General features: G+C 34.0%; 1 protein-coding gene across 1 annotated transcript in view; it reads left to right on the top strand.

Annotated features, from left to right (window-relative positions):
* Positions 1-2482, top strand: part of LOC136035991 (male-specific lethal 1-like 1) — a 36681-nt gene extending 34199 nt beyond the window's left edge. The window contains exons 4-5 of the mRNA XM_065717937.1: positions 518-721; positions 2252-2482. Of these exons, the coding sequence (XP_065574009.1) occupies positions 518-721; positions 2252-2333 (286 nt within the window). The 3' untranslated portion in view covers positions 2334-2482. The remainder of the gene's footprint in view (positions 1-517; positions 722-2251) is intronic.
* The last annotated feature ends 10700 nt before the right edge of the window (positions 2483-13182 follow it).

The raw sequence follows: 13182 nt of genomic DNA on the forward strand, positions 1-13182 counted from the left end.
CTTTTTAGAAGTAACAGTTATTTTGATAAAATAATTTTATCGGAAAGAATTTTTCTAATAAAAGGACCAAAGGGTCCCAATAATACCCGCATAGTACTTTTTTCACTTAGGCTATTTATATTATATAAGAATGCAAACGGAAAAACCGGTTTTAAACAGATCAAGCTTCTTAAGTGTGGTCAGGATAACACTTAAGTACCTAAAAGTTGTATAAAACACTAGACAATGAATAAACGTATGATAGACATATCTATCAACAAGTCAAATGACATCATTCCTATACAATCCTAAAAAGGGCTTATGCCAGATTTGCCTCTCACTTACTCCGACTGTCTTTATTGTCTTTTTCTACAATTAGTCCATGGCTTGATGCCTGCAACTACTTGATTTGAATTAAAAATCAACGGAGTATGTAAACTTGGTATGTAACCAAGACTTAAATGTGCCATTTTTTGTTATTTGACCTGTTCCCAGGAAATATTCGTAAAACTATGGCTATATTTGATTTTATTTTCAGGTGGGACAATCAGCGCTTACGAGAACAGCTGGAATATGTTCGGCTCCGATCGAGATACGAGAGTGAAGAAGAGGATGCAGTAGGAAGTAAAGCTCAACCAGTGAAAACTTTTCTTCCAAACCTTGATCACGTTGAAAAAATTAATATCTATCCTAGTCTTCCAGTCAATTTGTTTGGCACACCCTTGCATAGATTAGAAAAAAGGTAAATTCGCAATTTCTGTTTCTAATGTTGTGTACCACTAGAAAAAAAGATAAAAGAAGGGGTTCGGTGGTTCTTAAAATATTAAATAGAATTAATTATTGCTCATATTCACGTCATTGGTTAGCAGACGCAGGCTGTTCGAAAATGCAGAATGTAAAGAGAGAAAAACGGAAAAATACTTGTCCTGAGTAAAGAATAAAAAGTCAATTTTGGTAAAATTGGTCACGCCCTGTAGTAGCCATTATAGTATAATATTTTTGACAACTTTTGACACTTAAATCGTTTTGTTGTCGTCTGAAAGAAGCTGACCGATTAATTTTTAGCATTGCTTATACTGGACCATATTTTTACACGATAATCGACTACTGGACGGCGATTCTTTTTATTTACCTGTCTTTAATTTTCCCCGTTTTCTTAGGAGGTATTTTGAGGGAACTATTCAGTGTAACCTCTGGCAGTGCAAAGTTGATGATAGCAGCCTATCTTTTGCAATTATAACCATTTGGAATTTGGATGGGAGAAATGCTTACCGAATAGCTGCACTTGGTTATTAATTACCATATAGGACAGTATCTTAGCAGATGTAAAACCAGAGGCTCATAAACACTCAAGGTTTGCCCTACATCTAGCAAGTCATTGAAAGTAAAACGAAAATGTCTCAACTCTTTTAAAAGGAGTTTCTAATCTATTCAGACTGTCCCCAAGTATAGCAGCCTGTAAATGCCACCGAAAGCGTGGCAATCCACAAACTTGTTTTCCTAAAACAGAATTAAAGCCAAAATTACGCTCTTTTGTGTCTTATCGTAAGAAACGGACTTGCTGAATGTCATTTGGCTCTTAAGAGGCCACTTTTTTTTCGGTTTCCCAGCTCATATCGTAGTTTTAACAGCCTTAATCGTATGATCCAAGATTTAGATTCCCTGAATAACAAATCTATTTGTTCAAACTGAATAACTATTAACAATTTTGTAAAAAAAATACCATTAAATGAATAATAATTACTATTTGCTTCTAACTTTTGAACGTATTAAAATAGATAAAAGTTTTTTTTTCTATTTTAATTTGATTTCCTATTTCAGTTGAATAATTTGAATAAAATTTTTGTTTTATATATTTTTTCTCATTGTTTCATGTTAACTCAATTCGTCACTGAAAAAATAAACTAACCTCTAATTCATGAACCACAGAAATAAAACTATAGACACATCAAAGAATAATATGTAAAAATCCTCTAGCCTAAGGCGTCTTACCGTAGGCTATTAACATTATAAAAGTGTAAAGTTCTTCCAAGAAAAAGAGGAGAGAACAACCCCCAAAAAGGTGACACTCGAGATGAAAAAAGAAATTAGCATATTCAAAATTTAAAGTATTCCTATTTACATATTGGGGGAAATAAAATATCTACTTATTTTGGGTGATATTATTGGAGGACATATCTACATATTTTGGGTGATATTATTTGACCGGATTTTCTTATCCTGCTTAATTCTTTGTCTCTGCTTAATTATCTTTTTATTTATTTCTTTTCAGAGAGTTTAATCCACCTTCGTTCCTCGAGTTGACGAAAAGTGATAGGAAGTCCAGATCCAAAAAGCGAAAATCTAGTTGCTGATTATATTTTTTTTTCGTTTTTTTCTAATATGCATTAGTACAAAGCAATTGGTTCTTTATGTCGTAATTTTGTTATTTTATCGTTTTGATTTTATTCTTTTTTCTCAATTTTTAAAACAACTTACGATCAAATATATCCTTGAATTTTTATCAACTGTAAATTTATGGTGAGTTAGTCACAAACCAAAATATATTTCAACAGTTTCAAAAGTTAAATGGCTAAGCTTCGTGGGGAAATGCCCACGTTAGAAAATAAGGAGTTTCTAGTCAATATATTCATAAGATTAAAACATGTCACAGCAAAAGGTGAGATAGGTATTTTATAGTATGCTGTCACGAAAACATAGCAAAAAGAGTTTCTTGCAAATACGTAAGTAGTGTGTGAGGAGATTGCCCCACACACGATTGGGCAGGTCATTTCCCACGGCAGATGCGTTGAATGAAAGGTAATAAAATTTAGAAACTCGGTTATATTAGTGAGTTGTGGAGTCTGGAAAGGTGAGTCGCTTATTGTTTTTTTTTTTTTTTAAGGGAATATATATATATATATATATATATATATATATATATATATATATATATATATATATATATATATATATATATATATATATATATATATATATATATATATATATATATATATATGTAGAATAGTAGTTGAGGTACGATTAATTTAAATTTATGTGTTAAGCGGTTTTTATTCCCGGATCTGTCGAGTCATCTCTCTGTCTGGAATTTAACATATTGTGTATTTATGGTATTAATAATAAAACCTTGAACCTCGAAAGCATATGATCTTTTAGATTTCCCGTTGTGTTTCTTGGATTTTAAATCATCTCTTTTTCTTTATTGTGAATTTGGGTCACCTTCTATATACCCGCATTCCCCCCCCCCCCCAACAAAAACTGTATGATTCAAGGTAATGTTGATGAAAAAACAGTAGTTTAAGCAAGAATCACCAGATAATGTAGTAAATAGAACAGTGCTTCACACTGTTTTCGGAACTTTTGTACGGGATCCAGGCCACACATTTTGCATGTCGAATTTGCTAATTGCTTCAGTTATTAAGTTTGTTTTCAAGTATTACATCTGTAAATCATTGGCTGCTTGATAAAATCCAAATAATGACAAAAAAAATTCTGTAATTTTTTTTCTTCCCTCTTAAGTTATGATAATGTCAGGTCCATTTATGATATCTACTGGTGGGTTCTTTTTTTATAAATCTTATAGAGATGGTCGGGTGCATTTCTAAAAGGGCAGCCTTGCCGAAGTTAGAAAGGATCCAAAATGAGTCACCAAATTAAGACTCTTATCTAAAGTGGCTATGGTAGTTAGCTGTTATACCAAAAAACCTTCCACAAATCAATTTGCCTTTAGAACCTGATAGGCTGGCTATAGAGGCTATCAATTAAATTCCTTAGCATTACGTTAATAATACTAATGGATCTCGATTATATTCCTTTACAAAAAAGGCCAAGAAAAGGTTTCAATTTGTTAAAAAACGAAAAGCGTCTTAATTAGATATGAGACCTATTTCCACTAACAAACCCTACTCTTAAAGCAATAATTCTTAATGGAATAAATAAGTTTGTAAAAATGTATTATTGAATCCTGACACTGGGAGCATTAAAATTTATGTGTAACCAATTAAAACGACGATCCTACTTTTTAGAACAGTCGTCTAATGTACCGTTTGATTTATTGTTTCATATTAGCTATTTTTAGTAGAACAGAATTTTCATGATGGTTTTGATAGAATGATGCGTGGCATAACCTCAATTATGAACTTTCAGGCAATTTTCCTAAGGGTCATTCTTGAAATAACGAAATTTATGCAAAACGTGATAAGTACAATAGGTTCGAGAAAAAGTAGAACGTCAATTAACGATGTCTGGTACCACGGGAGATGTAGTCTAGGGTATTGATATGATGAGCTCCCTTGTGTTGAACGATGTACTTTATCCAGTGCACTGTTCGTTGAAGGGGAATTTCTGGCTGATCGCGGAAAATATTACTTGGTCGTTCCGCATTATTTGTACGCGTATCCCTTGGGGGTGCGCAAAATTTTTTAGGAGGTACACAACCGGCCAAAAAAAAAGATAAAACAACTCTTTAACTTTATTTTAGCTATAGTTTACTTAGTACTGGTAACTGAGAAGGGGTACTTAAAATGTTTTGTGGGTAAAAAGAGGTACAGTATCTAAATAAGTTTGAAAACCATTGCTCTAGACCACTACCTATTTGAATGCATTAATCGTTCCCTGCGGAAAACATGAGGTCTGCTTTATATCTCGAATTTTTCAAGTTTCACCAGTTTATCTTTTCCTTTAAACCCCTAGAGAAGTGAAAACTATTAAAAAGTGCCGAAATCGGATTGCTCGATGTGATATTTAAGTGCCCTGTGACAAGGGATCTAACTCTATCATCACACAAACCTCACGAAAGACGAAAAGAAGTTACACAAGCTTAAGAAAGGAGAAAAGCTATTCCACATACCTTTAGGCTTTAAATTCAATGCACAGAAGCCGATAACGTCTAAAAATGTATTATTCAGCGGCCTTTTTCTTTTGTATTTATGTTGAAAGTGGAAACTCGAGCAAAAAAGGTGAATCGGTATCGTATAGGGACATCACTTACCACTTCTTTTCCTGGTCAGCGAATTTCAGTTTATTTCTAGAAAGTGATAAATATCCAATTTTTGTAATTTTTACGGAAAGTGTTGAACCTAAGGCTCGATTGGTATACGCGACATTGAGTTTCGAAACGCTGATCATAAGTTGTATATGGGACCAGAAAGAATGGTTTTGCTTGTAAATGAGGCAGAGCCTACATTATGTGGGTTGAAATGGAGTTTTATATTCTATGTCGGAGACAACTATCTTAAGTTGTGCACCCAAGCTTTCGTTCCACCGAGCTATGTTTCTGCTTCCAACTGGAAAACTCTGCTGTATCGGGCAAGCAGGATGGCTCAAGATTCAAAATGAAGAGAGACTAAAATCGAATAAGGTCCTTAAAAGTCGTGACGTTTACCTAGCCTCTTTCCCAAAGATAATAGAGCTTTCCCTGTCCTGTCTATGTAATGATATTAGAAAGTTTTGCCGAGGCAAGAAAATCAATTTTTGAACCAAGAAAGATCCATTTTTAATACCAATCAAGTTTATCAGTTTATCATGAGCTGGCCAAAGTATGTCACATTAGTTTCTTCATAAAAAAATTCTTTCATGTGTTACACCATTTTAAATTTTGAGGGGTAGACAGCTTGATTGTTATGGTAGATATTAGAAAAAAAACTGGTTTAAATTTTAAGAAAAGGGAGGGACTTCTAAGTAAAAATAGATTGTTGTGCCTTGGTTATCTTTCCGATGAAGGAATGACATCTTTTGCCTTTTGGTACACTTGTTATTTGTTTCTAAAGCTTTTGAAGATACGAAAAATTTGGTTTCATATCCACGGGAAACTGCGTGTAAGCGAGAATAGATTTGTTAGAGCAAGGTCTTCTTCTTGGCTAAGGGGCTAGAAGCTTCTCTAAGCTATGTTACCTTTTATTTGATTTGAAAAATCATGAACACAATGACAAATGAGAAAGTTTTAATTAGAATATGGTGTTGACCGCTGTCGTCTTCAGGATGAGGGGTTATTTACTGCTACGAATAGGTATAACTTCCTGTTATTTTCAATAGCGTATATCTATTATAGTGTCATGGTTGCCCTCTTTGGGTAAACCTTAGTAAAGAACAAACCCTAATCCATAGTAGCAAAAAATTTAAAAACGTGTTTAGGAAAAAAATGTTGTGAGGAAGAGTCGCCATTTGAACCTGATTTAGGAATGGTAACTATTAATTCAAATAGCCTTAAAAACTAAAATCTAAAAAACTAAAAAACAATTTTTTGTTATTTAAAAATATAGCCTTTAACCCCCCCCCCCCCCCCCGGTAGTAGCTTCAGACTGAAATTAAAAATTGCACCATTATGAACCCTATAGCTGAGAACAGTATTTCGAGGTATTACAGTCCCCCATTTTATGTAATACGGAAAATCATCTCAACTTCTGGCAAGGCCGTATCCAGGGGAGGGAATTAGGGAGTTCGAATTCAATCTGAAATGTTTGACTCGTAAAAAGGTGACAAAAATAGATATAAACAATTAGAAAATATTGAACTGACCTCTAGTCAAAATTTTTCTCACTTGTACCGTTTTTGCCTTTGATGCAAGAAATCTTGTTTTGTTTTTTCACCATTAGCGAGGAACGAAGAAGATCCAATTTTTTAGTGAATTGTAATAGGCTGTGTATTTAATTTGAAACCCACTAAGCAGGCAGAAGGGTACGCCTTCCAAAGGGAAATATGCTGTTTGAACACATCGTCGCACATACTGAATAGCTTTATATTGATAAAATCCACCAACCAATTGCATTCCTCCTTCCATTTGAACCTGTACATTGCAGCTGCTTTCTCTCCATAAGATTTCATATTGCTGTAAGCAGTTCGTAAAGGTGAGGGATCGGTAGTTGACAGAGAAAAATATTAAGAAAACAAGCCTAACTAAGTAAAGAAGAATATCAAATGATCAAATTCATGATTGGAAAATAATCCATTGCTTTGCTGGACCCTCAGTCCCGTCCCCTAAGGAAAAAACAAATCAGCTATTATTATAAATTTTCTATTGAATTTTTTTGAACTTTATAAACTGATGGAAAAACAAAATGACCCTATACCTTGTGACAGCGTAGTGGATAAGGACTGTTCTTATGATCAATGGGTCAGCGGTTCAATCCCTCCTGTCGCAAGGAAGCTGTTTCTAAGTAGTTTCTAGTAATTTTTTTCCTTCCGTTTGAGTCACTTTCGATATCTGGTTCTGTCCTGGCTCAGCACAATTTTTGTAATGTGAATTAATAAATAAAAATATTTATTTACCACATTTATTATTTTTTTTATTTTGTGACTACATTTGGCCGAAAGTGCAAGACTTGGCTTAACCCAAAAGGCACAAGACAAGAAACTTGTTTTTAATAAAAGGGTAAAAAGGCATTTTCATTTTTTAATTTTAGAAAAATGAAAAACTTTAGAAAAAAAAACTATGCGTCTGAAAGTTGTCAAAAGGCGTATCTGCATTATCGCAAGAACTAATAAAACGACTATGCAAGTCCTAATAACTTATAGCTCCATGATCTTTTAGGAGCCAAAGATTTCAGAATTTGTCTGCATAAAATAGGAAATTAACTTAGTATTGTTTCACCAGCCATGATGTTAGTATAATTAGTATAAAATGACATTTTTTTTTTGTAAAGTGTAACTAAGCTCATTTGTTTGAACAAAAAAAAATAATGACATAATATCATCCTTACGTTATATCCCCTTAGTTTCAATAGAATTCGACAGGGGTATGATGTCATAACAATTTCTGTTAGCTTTCCGTTTCCAATTCAATAAGCCCTCTCTTAAGTTTCTACGACCATCCCTCCGATACAAAGTGGTTAGAAAATAAAAAAAGGAAGAAGAAGCCTACATGTGGGCCAGATTATTCTTTACTAAGTACCTATTAAAATCGTTTTTACTAAATGCCCTCTATCGAGGGTGCTTAATCTACCTACCAAGGGCACTTGATTAATCAAATTTTCATACACTTTGTATGAGTGAATTTCAAATTAGTAAATTTTGTGTATATAGGATCAGTATAAAGAGTAGATGTTGCTCATGCGTACGTTGTAGTAAGACCTTCAGTTTTTAGTTTCAGGTTCTATATGCTCTTTCCTTATGATTAGCTACATTGAAGAGCTTGATCCAGAGCTCTCCTAAATCTGAAGAAGCCAGCCTGCCTCTCAAAGCCGGATTTTTATATTTAAGCTTAATGTTTATATTGCAAGGCTTGGTGAAATGGCAATCATTCTGGAAAAGCACACCCATTAGAATACTCCCCAACGTATTCCCGGTGAGAAGGTAAACGTAATTTTATGTTACGTTTGAAATACTCTGCTCTAAAAGTGGAGCTGTCAGTCCACAGTACTCATGTCGCAGGCTTACTTCAAACTTACTCCTCATAATCAAGGAAGCTTTCGAAATTGAAGCTATGACTTCAGTTTCCGTTCGAATGAGCCCTTTTCTGATATTTTTCAAAACAGACTCAATGTGATGACCCCCAGGGAAAGAAGGCCAATAGAACGTTAATTTTTATTTGAATGAGCCCTCTCCAGATATTTTAAGATCACATTTTTGGTGAGATCAGCCATGAAAAAAACATTAGTAAACACACTTCCAGGTTGTGGCAAGATCTCTCTAAGAGTCCACGCCACACTCTCCTTTTTAGTCTAAAGTACTCTTTTTTTTGTTTTAAAGAGAACACAAAAAGAGATAGAACACTTTTTTTTTGGGATGTTTTCCCCTTTTTTCTAAAATCAAGCAAATTTTTCCAGGATCTTAGCCTTTGGGGGAAATGTTAATCCTTATGGGCTTCATGCAGTCCGAACTATCGTAAAAAGATAATCTGCTTACGTATATTGTAATACGGTAATACGGGTAATATTGGTAATACGGGACCCAGAACTCGAACTCATCTGCAGCAATCTGCTGCAGAGCTCAGAACTTAATCCCAATGATGAAAAAATGAAAAGCGTCTATATACTAATCCAAAAAAGAATATATTATCAAGGATATTATACAGGCAAGGATAAGAATATCATAAGGCTGAGTGTGAATTTATTTCTAACTTAATGCAATGTGGCACCATGGTTGCAGAAATCACTGCAGCCTAGTAAAGCACGATAATCAGCTCACAGTAACGAAGAATTTTAAAATACTTTGTGACAAAAACTGTCGAGTGATAAAAATTGCCATTAGAAGTTGATGCAGGAATAGTAACTATGATTTCAATTAATTTTAAGGTTTATTGTGAAAATGAATTTTTAGAAATTTTGGAAGATAGCCTGAACCTGTCCCCCCCCCACCTTGAATAACAAGAAAAAGCAATTACAACATTGATGTGCCCTCTTTTTCCTGTTTTCTTAATAATTAGTGGGACAGTAGAAAATCATAGGGAACTATTTAAGGGCTCATTTGAAAGGAAATTCCTATATATATGTGCTTTGTGTAAGTAAAAAAAACATATTATTAAAATAAAATGGGACTTTTTGGTAAAAACCTGTATCTTCATGCACAAGTTCATGTCTTATTGGGTTTGATGTCATATTTGACATCAAGGGGTTTGGTAACAAAAATATTATATGTCGTATAAAGAAAGAGGATTTAAAGAAAAAATTTGGTAATTCATAACTTGGTACACTCGGCATTTTGCTGCATAACAATATACGATTTGTTGCCTAGGATATATTATTTTTGTATTATGATGGTATATAGATAATTTTAATAAATCTTACCCTTGCTTTAAAATAATTCTGAATGATTTCAAATAAAAATGAACCTTCAAAACATAAAAAAAAAATCCAATAAAAAGAAATAACCTATTTCCTTTGCACTGTCTTATAACTAGATAGACTCCGTTTCAATAGCTAATAAACCGTGTCGAGAAACTTTCACTACCAGAGAAATTTATTGCTCTTGGGTGTGAACGAAGATCATAGTAGGGAAATATCAAAATCACGAACCACCGAATCTAAAAACAAATGCTATTTTTCTTTTATTTTCGTTGTCACTTTTTACTATTTAATTAAGTTAAAATTTTTAGTTATTTTGGTGATCCTCTGCTTCTGATACTAAAAAGTTGTGAGTGCTTTAATGCACTCGCATTTTTACATTTTTTAAATGCATTTTTGAGTGGAAACATAGCCAGTTGTGGATGGAATCTTTTCAGTGGAATGCTTTATTATCTTCATTCTTTTAAAGACGAATATCAAATCTTAAGTTATGCTCGGCTTCAAATACTGCTTTCTTCTGAATTTTCAAAAAAAAAAAAACAAGTAAAACACATCTAATTTATAGAAATTTTTACTTCCACTAAAAAACAATGGACAAACAACGTTTACAAAAAACACAAATAAAAATCGATCAAAAACGCCAAATTCTACGTATCTATTGCCTTTCAAAATATTGAAACTAAAATTTTTAAGGTTTAAAGGAATTAGCCCTTCTAAATTTAAAGTACTCTAAAACAGGAGATTAATTAATAACAGCATATTAATTCTAAATAATTAATAACTGCAGATTAATTCTAAATTTAAGGTACTCCAAAAGAGATTTGATCCCATCTCCATTGCTTTGTGTTAGAGAATTTTTTCTTCAAGCATAAGGGAAACATTTAAAGCTCTAGTGTAAAGAATAAGGAGGTGAAAGGGGGGGGGGGTATATGCGTTATAAACAAGATATTTCTGTCCGTCTGATGTTTTGAGGTTGCTCTTTCGTTTAAAATTGTCTTTTTTATTTATATTTTTCTCATCTTTATACCGTATCTATAGGTATTCTAAATATGAGGGGAAGGGCTCTACCCCTACGACTCCTACTCTATATTGAATTTTAAATTTTTCAATGCAATATTCGGGGATAAAGGACTAATTTAGTGCATTTGCTTTTTAAAATTCAATTCAATTTATTTACACTCCATTACCAAAAAACATACACAACTCTCGCATGAAGGGCGCAACCGTGTCCTGTACCGGAGCGCATGACATTTATTAAGCAAATCATCAAAAATAATACACATTTCCTAATAATACATAGATCCGTGATTGAAATAATTGAAACGGGTCTGCTCTCTTTAGGGGAGTTTGGGGGGGGGGGTGATTCTCAGTCCTTTGGCGAGTTTGATTTTTCTGGACTTTGGCGAGTCTCTGATTTTCTAGAACGATGAAAATTGGTAGGCGTGTCAGGGACCTGCACAAATTGACTTGATAAAGTCGTTTTCCCCCATTCGACCATTTAGGTGGCTGAAGGGAGAGGAAAAGTTGGAAAAAATGATGTATTTTTAACTTACGATTGGATGATCGGATCTTAATGAATTTCATATTTCGAAGGACCTCGTGTCTCAGAGCTCTTATTTTAAATCCCGACCGGCATTAAGCCTCTGATTTTCCTTTTAAATCAGTCTATTGATTCTTAGAATTTTGCTACACCTCATGCCGTATGAGCTCTTGGGTCTTCCGACCTCGCTGCAAGTGCCATATGAGCTCTTAGCTCTTGTTTTTGTTCCAAAAAGACCACAAAAAGAGATAGAACACTCTCTTTTTGGGGATACTTCCCCCTATTTTCTAAAATCAAGCGAATTTTCCCAGGATTTGTGGGAAGTGGTCATCCTAATTGTCTTTTTATTATTATTTGTTGGAAAACCCGTAATGCAAAAGAAGCAAAAGACAGTGCAGTAAACGAAAAGAGAAAAAAATAGAAGAAATTTACACTGAGTGTGAAGACAAACACTTAAAAAAACCAGCAATAACCTCTTAGCCTTTTTCAAATTGCACGATATAAGGTGATGAGACAGACATACAAAAATACAAAGTTTTAAACTAGGCGGAGCAAAAGAGATAGAGAAAAAAAAAGGAAAACCAACAAAGAAACAACAACATAAAAAAGAGGCAGAGACTACTGAAATAGTACAGAATGCTATTCACGGGCAGTCATATTCACTTTCTTATTGTGTTTAGCTACTGCAATGTTCGGGTCAGCAATTTTAAACAGACGGTCGATTTTAAGTTGCTTTGCTAGGGTGGAAGGTGGAGTAAATATTTTGCGAAACGGAAGAAATTTGATCGCATTTTTATTTGGTCAGTAATAGTTAACAGTTTACAAAAGGGTGAAATATACAGAATATGAGGGAAAGCTATTACATTGAAAAGGCTAGCTGGCAAATCCTAGCAAGGTGAAATGCTAGCAAGGATGAAATATACAGAATGTGAGGGAAAGGCTAGCTAGCAAATTGTAGCTAGGTGAAATGCTAGCAAGGGTGAATTATACAGAATGTTAGGGAAAGCTATTACCTTTAAAAGGCTAGCTAGAAAATGCCGATTGAATCTGAACTTTTAAGAAATTATTGACGCTTAATATGCGGAAGTGCTGCGGTTTAGATGTTCAATAAGGAGGTACCGGGTGTGGTGTATGGATAAACCTATAGGGAGAACATCGTCTATAGGGAGACATCAGTTACCACGACTGTAAGTGTATCAGCACATCCTGTTCCTCGTTTGGACCCGAACAGATGTGGTGGGGCACAGAATGTATTTACAAGATCGTCTCCGAAGAGAAGTTCAAAAGGTTTGAGAGAGATGTCGCAACAGTAATTGGTCGAAAAGAGGAACATTCATTTTGAACATTCAAAATGCAGTTGGAACCTTGCACAGAGTGAAAATCATTTTCATTAAAAGTGTGATATGCTTGACAAGAAGAAAGCCACCATGCTTTAGATGCATAGCACTAACATAATCAATACCTCTAGACGATTTCTGCTTTAGTTGATAAATAGCTTTTTCAACAGACTTAGTAGTAACGACAAAATGGGTATGCTGGGAAGCAGCCAACATTTCTTCGAGCTTTACTTCGTAAAGTTGCTCAAGGACTAATGGACTTTATGCAATCCAAACCATGGTAAAAATATAATCTGCTTATGTATATTGTTATCAAAGTTCCTTTTTTTTTAGTATTGTCTTCTACTAGCACCAGTAGATCTTTACAGTTTTCTACAAGGATTGTTTGACAGAGAAAAAGCATGAATACCAACGCCATCTATAAAGTTTAGCAGCTGAAAGTATTTTTGTATTTATTCCTGGAATACTCAGTCGAGATACTTTTACGAAGGACATAATGCCCTATAGTGGCGCATAGTGGCCCTATAGTGGCTACATCTACATACCGCTTCTAGACTAGTCCAATGCCGTATTATTATTTTGTTTTAATCAGTTTTCGCTTTTG

The sequence above is a fragment of the Artemia franciscana genome, chromosome 1 (genome assembly GCF_032884065.1).
Source record: "Artemia franciscana chromosome 1, ASM3288406v1, whole genome shotgun sequence".
Taxonomy (NCBI): domain Eukaryota; kingdom Metazoa; phylum Arthropoda; class Branchiopoda; order Anostraca; family Artemiidae; genus Artemia; species Artemia franciscana.